Raw genomic sequence first — 15,022 nt, forward strand, 5'->3', positions numbered from 1 at the left:
GGGGGCCAGTCACTTCTCTCAGTATCCAGTGTCCTTACTTGTTAACTTGTAAAAGGTTAATAGTTGATTAATAATATCCCCTCCAAGGTCCTTATAATAAATTAGCTAAACATGCATGAAAGTTGTTTGCAGTTAAAAAAAAATACTAAAAGATTTCACTATACCCATATAAGAAATTATGGTTGTTATTATCATTTCTTTTTATGACTTGGATTAATCATGTCTCATTCATTATAGCAGTAGAAACTCTAATAACCAAGAACATTATAGTAATCTGTTGTTGAGATAGAAATCTTTTGATGATGTGATATGTCTAGAAATACTTCATTCTGTATAGAAGCCAAAACACTTATAGATCTTGATGCCCCTAAAATATCAAGCTTGTGAATCTGAAACTCTCTCAGCTTAGTCTCTTAGCTCAGTTTCTCTTAGCTGAGGTGAACAGCTGGAATCCCCCAATGTCCATGTTGGCTTTTACTATTCGTGTTGTGGAATATTAACTGAAGATGTGCTACATTTGTTTATGCTGTGGAATATTTGTTTAATGGTACAAAGATGTGTTAAGTTGTTTTATGTTGCATTTGTTTAATTCTGTGAAGCTCTGTTACCTTGCCTGTTTAAAACATTTCTGATTGATCTAATAAAGAACTGAATGCCCAATAGCTAGGGAGGAGAAAGAGCAGGCAGGGCTGTCAGGAAGAGAGAATAAATAGGAGAAGAAATCTGGGAGGAGAGATGAAGGAGTGAGAAAGGAAGGGGCCAGCCACCCAGCTATCCAGCAAGCCACAGAGTAAGGAGTAAAGAAAGGTATATAGAATAGAGAAAGATAAAAGCCCAGAGACAAAAGGTAGATGGGATAGTTTAAGTTAAGAAAAATTGGCTAGAAATAAGCCAAGCTAAAGTCAGGCATTCATAAGAAAGAATAAGCCTCTGTGTGATTACTTGGGATCTGGATGGTGGGCCCCCAAAGAGTAAAAGAGGAAAAAAAAAAACCCACATACCTGTGAGTTTTCTGAGCTCACAACTGTGGTCCTATGAAAAAAGAAAATGATATTGTTTTCGTGTGGCAGACTGAACCCTGGGTATGTAGGACATTGGAAGAGACATGAAACAAGAGAAGGCCTTATGCAGAAACCCTAGGAACATCAGTGAGGCAGCACTCTGTGGTGCTCACTGAGTCTCTTTTGTCTAATCAGCAAGCCTTAAGCTGAGCAGACAGAGAAACATCTCTTTAAGAAAAAGGTGAGCTCAGAGAAACCAATATTTACATTTATCCAGAACTGGTTGAGGTGTGAGTAATGTTTTGAAAGGTCATTGGTTGACACTTTAAGTAGAATAAGAAAAGCCAGAGAAGATGACAAAATCATTCATGGTTTTGGCTTAAGGCCTGTCCATTGTTCCAAAGTTCTTAAATAGTTTGTTCAGCAACCTATTCTGTGTCTTTCTTCACTTTGCAAGGAAATCCAGCCATATTTTTTCTTATGGCCATAGTCCATTCCATAGCAACCACTTGGAGAATGATAGTTTAGTCCCTTGCAACATAGCAGTCCCTTTGAGCATCAAAGTTGGGTGATACCTCCCCAAAGAGAGATTACTGAAAATAGACTAGAAGGATCCAAAATGGAAACAAGCAATAGTGCTCATTGTATCAGCCCACTTGTGTGGGCCACTTTCAAGCTGCAAGATGGTGTTTGGTGCTAGGCATCCTGGGCTCTATGGCTGTCTTAACACTTCCCCCACCTCCTAGGGAGTCCCAGTCCTATTCTGAGAACTGCCGCCTGAGTGAGCAGGTGATGATCGGTTGACTGTGCTGGAAGCAGCAATGGTTCCCGGAGTCTAACTCAGGAGGAACAAATGGCTCCTAGCACACAGGGGTGCACTGACTCTATGATAGGATGCTGCCAAGCCTTCAGGGGTGCCATGGTGAATGCACATGTGGAGAGCTGCAAGCTGAGAATATGTGAAATGTGGCTTTCCAGATGACAACTGGATCACTGATCTTGGTAATGTGATGAACATGGTTTCCCAATAAAGGTGGAAAGACAAAGATTCTTTAGAAAATCAGTAGCAGAAAAAAATCTAACTCTTAGCATAAAGTCTCAGCTACCCACAGTTTAAACTATTATTCATTATTACTAGATTTCAACTTGTAAACATCTATCTATCTATCTATCATCTATCATCTGCCTATCTTCTATCTATCATCTATCTACCATCTTTTTATTTGTATGCATGTACATAGTACGTATGCATCTATTATCTATCTATCTATCTATCTATCTATCTATCTATCTATCTATCTACCTACCTACCTACCTACCTATCTATGTTACTACCCACCTATCTATCTAGCATATTCTATTTTTAAATGTCTCTCCCTTAGGACTTCACAGGTAGGAAACCTTCATAATTAATGGCTCTTCATGGGGCTGGATCAATGTTCTCAGTTTACAAGCCTGAAAAGTGGTGCTTAAGTGGAAACAGCACCTGGGTAGAAGACCCCAGCTGTGCTCTTTCTGAGTCTTTCATCTTCAGATGCTGTGAGACCCTGCAGGGAAGCTCTTGCTGGCAGATTTATTGTTGACCTTGTGTTACACAGGGCACAATGCAGTAGGGCAGTGATGACTTGGAGACAACACTTTCTATTTACAGTTTTTGAATTAGAACAACCTGTAGCCATTTAACATTATCAATGGAGACTCCCTTTGGTTTCAAATGCAGCGCTGACTCAGTCTAAATCCCTGCTGAGGCTTCTGTTGTTTGAAGTTTGGCATGAGTGTGAGTCACCTTTCCCTAACCTCATGTACCATCATTATCGTACAACTGGAAGAACCCGCCATCATTTATTGACAATCTAGATCATTAGTGTAAAGCAGTTTGTGACAAAAATAATAGCGATAGCTTTAGGATACCTCTCTTTTTCTTTATACCTAAGCATGTCTGAATACATGGCTGTGTATGGTATGTGTGTCTGTTATGACACACTGGATTCCATCTTCCTGTCTGGAATCCACCTTTCTTAGGTTTTTATCTTATAGTTATTGATTTTGTGTTTATATTAATTGGTCCTTTGACAGATATTTACTTGGAGGTAGCCCTGATTGCACTAGAGGGAGATGGGAAATACAGTGAGCTTCTATTGATGATAGCCGTCTACTGAAGCACCCTTTTGAAATGCATATGAATGCCTTTTTCTTGAAGTCTACCTTCCAGAACTCTGTTCATCCTTTGACTCAACCCAGGAACCTTTTCTGCAGTGGCCTCTGCTGGTCTAAAAAACTTTCCATAGGACTACAGTGCTGTTTGAAATGTTTGCTTTCTCAGACTGTTTACTATGTAACAAACACAGTTGGAGAAGATTTTAGGAGAAATGGCTAAATTGAAATGGAGATTTACTTGATGGCTTAATTGAAACAAAGATGATGGCTTAATTGAGGCACTGTGTGTTAATATAATTGATATATAGAAAACATTCTTTTCTTGGGGAAAAAAAGCCTTGATTATTTTATTACTGGGGAAAAGAAACCTGCTAAATAAAAAATCGGCAATGAACACTTACTCTTTGAGTAGCTTAGGCTGCCTTCCAGTATTGTCTTCTGAGGTTTTTAGATGCTGGAAGAACCCACATCTAAGTGTGCGTATAGAACCTATAGTACTACTGTCTGGCTCCTCCTCCCTTCACAGATGTTCCCCAATTATTTTGTGTCAATGAAGGTCCCCAAGGTCTGGGAAGAGGCTGACTGGAGTAGACGTGTGTGCTTTTTTTTTTTGAAGCCTTGGAATCTGAACCTTTCTGTAGTTACCACCTAATTCTAAGCTGATGCCTGTAATATTCAGTATTCCATTACTATAACAAAATATCTGCAGCTGGGTACTTTACAAAGGAAAGAGACTAATAGAGTTCACAGTTAGGGAGGATAAAGGGTATGGTGCTGTTGGCAGTTTGCCTCTGCTAAGGAATCACGTGGCTGTATTGTATGATGGATGGCATCATGGTGGAACTTAATCCAGAAGGGAGAGATTGCTGAACAAAACAAGAAGGGACAGTCAAGGGGCAGGGACTAGGAACATTCTTTTGTATAATAGACTTCCCAGAAAACTATTCACAATCCTGTGAAAATTGTTTTCATTCTCTCTCTCTCCCTCCCTCCCTCCCTCCCTCCCTCCCTCCCTCCCTCCTCCATTCCCCCCAACATCTTAAAGTTTCCACTACCTCTTAACATTGTCATAGTGACTATCAAGTTAAAAAAAAAAAACCCTATGGGTCCAAGCCACATCCAAGACAGAGCAATACATCAGAGTACAATGACAGGAGCAGGTTCGGCTTTTGTTTGCTTTTCCTGTTTTGGAAATGTGGTCCCATTCTATGAATTCTTCATCCAGTGGGCTTCGCAGGTGAAATGCTCCACATTATGCATTATTTCTCCAGCAAACCTCTCTTCCTTCTCCACCCTCCACACTTCCCCTCACAACTTTAGAACCTCTCCTTTGCCTTTTCTCAGGCAGAGGTACTTACTGCATCACAGTGGTCAATGTCCTGTCAAAACAAGCAATGTTTCAACTCTAATTCTGCCACCTCCGGGCTGTTACCAGCTGGGTAAATCCAAAGATCCTGCCCCCATTTCATTATCCACAGGATGAAAATAAGTTTGTTTTCCTCCTTATAAGGATATTTTAAAGATAACCCTTGTAAGATACTTGGAATGCTTAGCACATGGTAAGAATTCATTAAATATTAGCCATTATTTTTTATTGTTTGCTCATAAAATGCTTTCTAAGATAGTACTATTCACTCTTCTAGGTCATGTATTGTTCTGTGTTATGATTTCCTGAGCATCCATGGAGCTTGGACTCATGTCAGGTCTTTGTCTGTGATTCTTCCCATGATGCTTTGCATGGGAACTTGATTTCCTTCTCAATTTCTTCTCCTACAAATGAGCATCATGAAACCACTTTAACCCAAAAAAGATTTTTGCCATAGTATAAATGGTACACTATATTGAATATATAGTGTACTCATGTTTTGTGTAGATAATTAAATAAATGGAACGTTCTGCGTAACAACTCTGCTTTTGTTAGAAGACAGCTAACTTTCTAAAAGGATTGGAGTACCATGAGTACATACTTCAGGGACACAAAGGAAGACAAGATTGTCAAAAGCAGTGTAGTGTTGACTTTAACCACTGTCACTGAGGTTTAAGTGTGGCCTCCCTCTAATTGTGTGACTCCATCCAAGTCAGTCCCTTAACATTTCTGGGTTTCAGTTCTTGCTATTGTCACCATGTCCCTGGAGAAGATCAGTGTGCTATCTTTTTGCTCAGGTTCTGCTACCAGCTGGTTATATTTCTTTAGGTAAACTATGGCATCTTTGTTTCACGGTTTTCTCAGCCAAGGTGCATGCTGGAAGCTGAGTGTGCTACAAATGGATCACAGATATGTCAAAGGCTTCCTCAGTCCTCAGAACAGCAGGGCAAGTGCTAAGGTGTCAGGGCTTGTTTCTCTGATTTACCCTGCTCTGGGCAGCCTCACCCAGGACTCTAGAGAATATTTCCTCCCCTTGCTTCCTTCCTTCTTTTCTTCTCCCTCTCTCCTTTTCTCCCCTCTCTTCTCCTTCCCTCCCTTCTCTCCCCTTTCCTTCTCCTCTGTTTTTCCCATCTTTTTGAGACAGTCTCTGATGCTGTAGCTTATCCTGCCCTGGAATCTATGGCAATTCTTCTGCCTCAGTGTATCTCATGATCTGGAGAAGATTGGCAGATGATACTCAAACTTTCCCCCACTTCTAATAGCACAAAAGAACACATGCTTTTCAGTAGTGTGACATTAGGCAATTTGCTTTCTGAGCTTCAGTTTCTTTGCTTAAGTGAATATTCTTTAGATACTGATTTGCATTAAACAGAGTTTCCAAGGCTACTGTCAAACTGAGCAAAAGTGTGGAACTCTAAGCTGGTTGCTTCTTTGGTCAATCTTTAACGTATTGAGTGGTAGAAATTACCAGATTCATTGTAGAGAAATAGAGCCATTGATCATTAACATATGAATGTAAAACACAGTGGTCTCAACTGAGAGATTTTTGTCATGTACCAGGCTTTGAATGTAGACAGTAGACAGGCATGAGAAGTTATCCATGTCTGCAGCAGGCAGTATATGAGGACCCAGACAGTATAAAAGGAAAAAGCAAAAGAATTTGCTGGCAGTGTTTTACTAGTTATTTGAGACAGGGTCTTGCTATGTAACCCTGACTGGCCTACATAGACCATGCTGGTACAGCAATCTTCCTGCCTCTGTATCCTAAGTATTAGGATCACAGATACATGCCACCATGCCTGGCTTGAGTTACATTTTTTAAATGCACAAAATTATGCTCATACTTTTATAAAAACTTAACTCCTTTAAAATTAACTTTAAATTGTGATATACGCACATTTTAAACATTTCATTTCATGTCAGATCAATCACTAATTGGCTGTTGCTTCCTAGGTTATTTTCCTATAACCATTTTTAAATCAATTTTCCATTAATTTGAAAACTAGTGGATTGGGAAAGCTATGACATTAAAGGGTATGGAGAATGTCTCCTTCAATTACTCAACAAAACCGTGCTAAATATCTACTGCTGTTCTGTTGTAAGAATGGTTAATATGGCTCTTCTGCAGGAGATAGTTAATAGCAGGGAAGAAAATCCTACCCTGGCAGAGTTTATGTTCTAATGGGAGGAGAAGGAGGGAGAATAGATGATATTAGGTGGTAATAAGTCTGAGGGCATGAATGGGAGAGAGACTGATGGAAGGAAACCTTCTGGATGAGATGGCCCAGAAAGCGATAGGCTTAGGCCATTGTAAGAAATGATGGAGGATGGAAGAATGTCTCCTCTTCATCCTTGAATGCAGGAAGAGAACATGTTAGAAAGTATTAGTTAATGAAGTCTACGTGAAGCTCATCCCCAGGCAGAGAGGCTGGGTTTGATGACCCTAGAGCTTTTCTTTTGATTATATTTTGTTTCTGTTTTTAGTAATCTGGTTTTATGATTCATCAGTGTAATTATCCTCCAGCCAATGAGAGGATACTGGGTCCCATCCAGCCATCTACAAATGAGATCAGGCAACTGTTCTTTACCCTGCAGTGGGATTTGGGATAGCAAATGCTTTTGACAAATACCCTGTACTTTAATTAAAGTTTAGCATTTCCTGCACAAAAGAAATAACTGATGATATATTATTATTAACTTGCCTAGTTCGATAAATAAAGCCACACGATGAAAAATTTGAAAGACTAAGTTGAAACCGTGAATTATTATTCACCGTTTTCCTTTGTTTGGCTAGTGATGTTTGACATATGCTCCTCCTTTATATCTGCGCCTTTTGAATTAGATGCAGTGGGGAGACTCCTGTAGGCTTAGATTAGGCATAGGTTTTCATTTATTTATTTTTACTCATTTTGTTTCTACAGCTCCATCATTGGCATGCCTTGGTTTTGAAGGGAAGGTTAGACCAAGGTTATGCACTTTCACAATGAGCAGGATTGGGATGGGTGAGGGAACTTTGAAGACTTTACATCTTACTGTTTCCCAAGACAGGAAAACCAGTTTTTACCAGTGTAATACAGGGTGGAGGTGAGGGTGAAAAACTTATTTCCTACAATTATTTAAATTTCAACTCAAGACAAAGATTCCACCTGGAAATCTTCCTCCTTTGAGATCCAAATGTGTCAGCGAGGAGCAAATCATGAAGAATGAAATCCTGGATGTGTCTGTAAAGAAACCCAGACATCTTTTGAAACAGGCGGCTTAAAATGTGGTCTTCCTGGTTCCTTCCAGGACCCATGTGACATTTGCACTGAAAGTGTGTATGTGGGGGGGGGGGGGAGGCCAAGAAAACTAATAAGTTAATTGGAATGAAAATGCTCATCCCAAATCAAATCTGGTAATCATGTGTTGTTCATAATACAAATGAACTAAACACAAACATAAAGAGGGAGAGAGAGAATATGCCGGCCTCACTTAAGACTGTCCTAAAACATTACAATTTATTAATAGCCTTAAATATTGACCTTGGATACATGTCTTTTTAATGTTCCATGTGATGAAATGGGAAGCATACACAGAGCATGTCTGAGGCTCCTAAAGAACTATGGTGATTGCAGGGGAAAATACATATGTGTTTGTGCTACAAGCTGAGTAAGCAACTCTTTTCCTAGAACCCTATTTTTCTTGAAAACAAGAACAGCAGACAACCTATAGTTATTTAGACTTAAGTGTTTGGCAGACATTTTCTCAAAAAAAAGCAAGCTAGCTTTTAAACTGATGGTATTTATTAGCAAAAATAAAAACTAGGAAAACATGTTATTTATTACCAAAAATAAAATTTCAGTTTTCATATGAAAGTTATATGCATTATTATGAGCTAGTCAGCGTCTTGATATCTAAAGGTATTTCTGATGCAGTTGGTGGTGGTATTTACTAGTCTGATGTTTTAATACTATACAATGAAGTACCAGGATGTTAAAAGAGTGGTGTTTCTCAGTGGAATCAGATATGTCCAGGATGGCCAATGCATACTGTTACACGATTATGCGGGATAAACAGATCTGTTCAAAACATGATAAAAAGAACTTTGGATTTCAATGCAGTAGAGTACAAAGTTTATTGATATGGCTTCAGATACCATGCTATATAATTAACTTTTAAGAAATGACCATTTCTTTAGTGTGGACCCAAGCATAAGAGTCCACAATTATGATGACACACTGAATGCAGAAACAAATATGAGAATGAAACTATCCTGTTAAGCAGATATGAAAGATTTACAAAGTCACAAAGCAATGTGATCTTCTGTCAAATTTGTTTTGTTTCAGTACATATAGTTGTTGTCATAAAATGCTTTGATTTGGCTATATGTAATAGGTTTATTACCGTTAACTTCAAACACAATATTGGATAGATAACTTTAATCTTCTCCATTTTAATTTCTGATGTGGTATCAATCGATATGAGCCGCATAAACAAGGAGGGAAATGTAATTATCTCCAAGAGTATAAAGGGATCTGAGCCCCAAACGTTAAAACAATGTTCTTTCTAGGCCGGCCTTCCGGTTTTTAGCAATGAGCTACTGAAGCTGAGATGGATGATGTAACTCACCGGATGTGTGATAGCTGTGACTGGATCAGCACTCTGCAAATCATTGCCCAGTGCCCAGCATGTGCTTTTTCTGCTTCTCTGTGAGGCATGGCGACTGCCTTGGGAAGACACTGAGCTACCACTGTCCAATGGGAAAGCTGGGTGGGAGAGGCTCTGGTGGAGGTCAGCTTTTCAGACTGGAAATCTCCGCCCTGTGAGAAGAGGACTTGCGGAGAGGAGGCCTCAAGCAGAGGAATGACCTTATCTATTTCAGGCTTCACATTTCTCGTTCTGAAATACAGTGGCTTTCCCTGCAGGGAGTTTGCCCGATGGAAAGTGAACAACTTGGCCCTTGAAAGGAAAGACTTCTTCAGTTTGCCCCTGCCTCTCGCCCCAGAGTTTGTCCGTAACATCCGCCTCCTCGGAAGGAGACCCAACCTGCAACAGGTTACTGAAAACCTCATCAAAAAGTACGGCACTCATTTCTTACTTTCTGCCACTCTCGGAGGTAAGCAGCCTTCTCAGCCCCAACCAACTGGTTGTTCCATTGCTGAAAATAACTTTTATTATCTGTTGAATACCATTCTCCCTGCATCTTTTTTTTTTTTTCCTTTTTGGCTTATTATTGCCTAAGAAATATTTTCTTCTTAGTGCATCAGAGAACAGTGTATTCTCTCTGCACCTGAAACCACCCTAGAATATTTCTATTCTCTTGAAAGTGGCAGCATGACAGGAGGGGGGTGCGGGGTAAGGAGGTTGAGGGGGACACACCGGTTTCTATAAGTACATACCAGCAGGGGGCGCTCCTACTTTTGTTTTGACTAGCCATTTAACCCAGGGACTTCTCTACTTCTTAATCCTGGCTGTGGCTGCAAATGTCAGATCTATAGGCACAGAAATAGATAGATGTTCATTGAGTCACTGACCCCCCCCCCCACACACACACACACTTCCTCACTGCGAAGATTGGTGACCAGCCAAACCACAATTCCAACAACTTGGTGGATCTCCCTCTGGTAGGATCGGGGTGGGGACCGGGCTGTGCACAATGGAGCTGGAGACTCTGGACAGAATCACAAGACCTGACGATACAGAGTTCTCCCAGCTACGGGAAGAAGAAAGCAGGGTTTATCATAACATTTAGTTAAGTGTGCAGGGGACAAAACGCAGCTCCCCCAGGGTTGGGGCCAGCTGCCGGCATGTGGTAGGTGGTGAGTGTTTAATGGGAGGGGAAAGGCAGAACCTCAAAGCTTTTGCCCTTTCCCTGGAAGCAATAATAGCCATGTGCTTCTCATAAACAACTTGAGAGGGGAGAATTGTGTCTCCCCCTTGGAGGCAGATTGCCTGTGTTGGAGATCAATAGAGGATGTTAAATGGAGATGCTGCTGAGGGGTAGCTTTGGGAAGCTTTAAGAGCTAGAGAAAGGAGGGCCTCCCAGGCAGGGAGGCTGGTGACCCTGTGCACAGTCTGAGGAGAGAGCTCTCAAAGTGGAAATGATGGGGAGAGGCCCACAGCGGGGGCAGTGTTCTCTTTTAGCTCCGTGTGCCCTGCTGGAGGGCAACAGGTTCTTAATGGCCGGGCATTCTGGAGCTGACAACCTCACTAATGAGCTCATGTTTTTGTTATAGGAGAAGAGTCCCTGACCATTTTTGTGGACAAGAGGAAACTGAGCAGAAAGGCAGAAACATCAGGAGGTACCCCTGTAGTTGGGGGCAGTGGGAACAGCTCCGCTGTGTCCCTGGAAACCCTGCACCAGCTGGCGGCTTCCTACTTCATTGACAGAGAAAGCACACTGCGCCGACTGCACCATATCCAGATAGCCACAGGGGCTATTAAGGTACAGGGGAAGCCAAATCCTCAGCTAGCTCCAGGTCAGCCAGGCCACACTGAGCAAAGGGAAACAGTTGCTTTCTGGTATCATCTCAGTTCGTCCCTACAAATGGTTACACCACCCATCCTCTGAAGGAACATCTAGGCAGCAGACAGATCTGCTGTTGTCAAAGATAGGTGTGACTGCATTCTAGTGGGGTTGAACTACTCAGTCAGAGAAGATGATTCCAGATAGCCATTTAAGGACAAGATATACGTTTTCTAGGTAGGGATGGGGAGGGAGCATCTAGTATTACCTAGATTGGTCAAGAAGGGCACTTTAAGGTTTATCCTGTGAGGCTGAGACCTGAGTGATGACAAGCCTGATTGTGTAGAACTATGGAAGGCCATTTCAGTTAAAAAAGAAAAACAATGCTAAGTGCTAACGCCCCAAGTCAAGAAGTAGCTTAGTGCCCATTGAAGCCAGAGAAGAGTCCTGTGAGGGAAGAGAGGTAGATACACTATGAAAACATGATACAAGATAAGGTTCTGAAGTAGGCTGGAGCTGGTTAGCCTGGCCACAGAAAGGAAGTTTAACAGCAGGCAAGGGAAGAGTTCTAGCAGGAACATGACAGAATCTCATGATCTCATGCATGCTTTAAGGGATCCATAGTTACTGTGACTTTAATAGCTACACTCTCCAACCTCCCTGCTCTAATTAACCTGTAGAACATTTCTACTAAGGGTCCTATGATTAATGGACAACTAATGACACTTTTGGGAATTCTGGGGTTTTAAAATTCTAAGTATAAAATTAAAGTGGTCTATAGACATCCAGGTTATGCTCTACTTTTGTATCATCTGGGGAATTTTGTTTACTCATCAGTTAACTCAGTATTTCTTGAGTACTCAGCACATACCAGATACTATTGTAGACGCCAAGAACACAACATAAAATCTCTACAGTCATGAAGTTTGTGTTCAAATAGTGGACCTGCAAATAAGTACAAAGATAATGTGAGATGATGGTGAATGATATGAGATATGAAACCAAGTAAGAGGACAGAGTGTGATGGGACTGAAGGAATGTCACTTAAGGAGGAGCCTTCTTGAGTTGGGTGGTTTGTGTATCTTGAGCAAAAGTATTCTAGAGAGCAAGCACAAATGCCTTAAAGGGGGAACTGTGCTCAGTATGGCCCCAAGTACCAAGGAAGGAAGTGTAGCTGGTATGGAGTCAGCAAAGTAGCAAAATGAGAAACAAAGCTATGGAAGTTGAGGGTCCAGATCACTAGCACACTATTGATTATGGAGACAGGAAAGGGTGGTGTTAGAGACCAGTGTAGTGCCCAAGGGCAGTGTGGTGGGCACTACAGTGGGACATTATGGTGTCTCAGATGAAGATGGTGGCACACGCAGTTTGATGGTAGGGATGTAGAACCTACAGGATGAGGTAATGGACTAGAAGAAAGAAAGAAAAATTAGATGCGAGATATTTGATGTGAGCAATCAAATGAATAGTGATTCCTCTTACTGAAAAGAATAACATTGGGAGTACAGAGCCAGGGAGAACAATGGAAGAGTTTGGTTTGGGATATGGACATGTTGGGTTGACTTTCCTGTTAGAAAGGACAGGCATCCAAGGGAAAGAATCTAATAGGATACTGGACATAAACACCAAGGTTTGAGGAAAGGAGTCCTGATCTGGCACAGAAACGTGTTCACATGGGCAGTTAGCATTGGTTGTAACTAGGAACCATGTTTTTGTTGTAAAGGAAATCAGAAGAATAGGTACTTATTGGAGAGTGAGGTGGGATCCAGAAAGTGTTTTGTTTTGTTTTTCATAATGAAAGCTATTATAGTTTACTGGTATGTAGGAAAAATAATTTGGTAGAAAGTACTAGAGTGATGAAGCAGTAGAGAGAGGAGATCATCTCTGGAGCATGATCCTAAAATGAAAGTGTTGTCATTTCATGTGGGAATAAAAAAATGGACCTTACACAGAATCACTCCTTTCTTTGTGTCAGGGGGCAATGCAGAATGTATAAGGACACCTATTGAAGAATGGTGGAATGTGGTAGTCAGAAGAAGTGTTTTTGTTTTTTGTTTTCTGTTTTGTTTTGTTTTGTTTTTATCTGATTGGGTTCTGTATCCTCAGCTCAACAAGAAGCAAAGACCTTGGCTGACAGGAAGAAGAAACTGTTGTGGAAAAATGTGTGACAGGGAAGGAAGGAGTGTCACTTGAGTGGAAACACATAGTAGACTTCAGGGCAGCACTAGAGACCCACATGATAGTCATCACAAGCACAGCATGAGATGAGCCACTCTAGTTGGGTGCATTTTATCAGCTCTATCCATGGTCCCACATACCAGCAGGCATGCACTAGATGGAAAGTTGGATTTAACCAATGTGCATGTGTGGACAAGGCAAAGGAAAAAGGCAAAGGAGTTAAGATTACCTACCAAGGAATACACTGTAGATTCAGTATTCTAATTCAATCATTCAAAGAAAGAAGTTAAGGATTATAAAAAGTAGGTCAAGTCCAAAGTTTGAAAGTCTAAGTCAGATAAGCAGTTCTCAGCCTTCCTAATGCTGTGAACATTCAACACAGTCCCTCATATTGTGGTGACCCCCTAACCATTTTTCTTGCTACTTCATAACTGTAGTTTTGTTATGGTTATGAATTGTATTGTAAATATGTGATATGCAGGATCTCTGATACGCAACCCCCATTGAAAGGGTTGTTCGAAGCCCAGGTTGAGACCTGATATGTTATAGGGAAGAGACTGAAGGAAGTATGATATGATGTTCTTTTATTGCAGTTATAGAAGAAATGCAGCTTGCAATAAAGTCTAGGACATAGCATGGGTGTGGTGACTAAGCTGAGATTAAACTATGAGGAGGCAAGGTAAGGCAGCCAAATATGTAAGAGGAGAAAAGGTTAAATGGTGATGTGTATGGATGAAGAAGTCAGCAGGAATGGTACAGGCTTCTGGTGGTAACAAAAAAAAAAAAGTCCACTACTATAAACCCTCAGTGAGCCAAGAAGTGTAACAAGAAAATAACTATCATGCAGGGATAGTGGGGCATATTGCAGGATGACTCTGGCTTCCAGGAGCCAGAGACAGCTGGACAATAAGGAAGAATTGCAGTAAGGGATCTGCCTCATTCCCATGCTCAAGTGTATGAGATGTGAGAAAGAAACAGCCACCGCTAGAGAAGGCAGCAGAGGAAACGACATCCCTGGGGAAGTGAAGCTGTAGTTAAATCAAAACAGGTGAAGTGGGCTCTTAAGAAGAGCTTGTGGTTATAGAGATGGTGCTGAGGACTAGTCTTAACATACAGGGAGCACGGTGGAAATTAACTGAAGAAAAAGCAGCAGATTACAGGGGTACAGTGTTTGAAGGGAGCATCTGGGAGAAGAGGATGGGTTTCCATTAGCAGAATGAAAAGGTTCACTTATGAAGCTGGTATCTAATGCAACTCAAAGTGATGGAAAGGGACTTTAAGTAGCCTGGAGAGAGTTTTACCGAGATATTAGAACTTTGTAGAATTTCCCGTCATCCTTCAGTCTCCTATGAGCTGTGTCACACTTGGAGAAAAAGCACAAAATTCTTACTAGGAAATAAAAGGCAATTCAAAGATCTCATTACCTTCTAGTCCATTCCCCTCACCCCCTAACTTAGATTCACTGATCCATCACTGTCATTATTCCCTGCCCCTGAATCCCCCTTACCCCCATTCTGTTCCCCTAATCCAAATCCTTGTCAACACATACCTGATTTTCTTTCATAATGCTTTCGTATCCTCCTCTCTCAGCTCTTCTCCCTGATTTACTCTACATTGGTATTATGAGCATGAGCACCCACTCTGGTATCTCCTAATTCCAAGGCTCTAGACTGTACACAGAGCAAGCCTGTGGACCCGAGCAGGGTGCCTGTGGTATGCAACAGAAAGAAAGAAGGTTCCACTCCAAAAACCCGAGTCCTACCACTGTGTGTGGATTGGGTATTGAACAAGTTACCAAACTTCTTTAAACTTCATTTCCCCCCTCTCTAAAATTATTAAATAACTAGAAGAGTTTTCAACCTTGAAGAAATTCTG

General features: G+C 41.1%; 1 protein-coding gene across 1 annotated transcript in view; it reads left to right on the forward strand.

Annotated features, from left to right (window-relative positions):
- Window positions 1–15,022, forward strand: part of Brinp2 (BMP/retinoic acid inducible neural specific 2) — a 47,923-nt gene that overhangs the window by 17,543 nt on the left and 15,358 nt on the right. Inside the window, exons 2-3 of the mRNA XM_059281037.1 lie at window positions 9,429–9,619; window positions 10,740–10,948. Coding sequence (XP_059137020.1) covers window positions 9,429–9,619; window positions 10,740–10,948 — 400 coding nt within the window. The remainder of the gene's footprint in view (window positions 1–9,428; window positions 9,620–10,739; window positions 10,949–15,022) is intronic.

The sequence above is a fragment of the Peromyscus eremicus genome, chromosome 15 (assembly GCF_949786415.1).
Source record: "Peromyscus eremicus chromosome 15, PerEre_H2_v1, whole genome shotgun sequence".
In the NCBI taxonomy this organism is placed as follows: Eukaryota; Metazoa; Chordata; class Mammalia; order Rodentia; family Cricetidae; genus Peromyscus; species Peromyscus eremicus.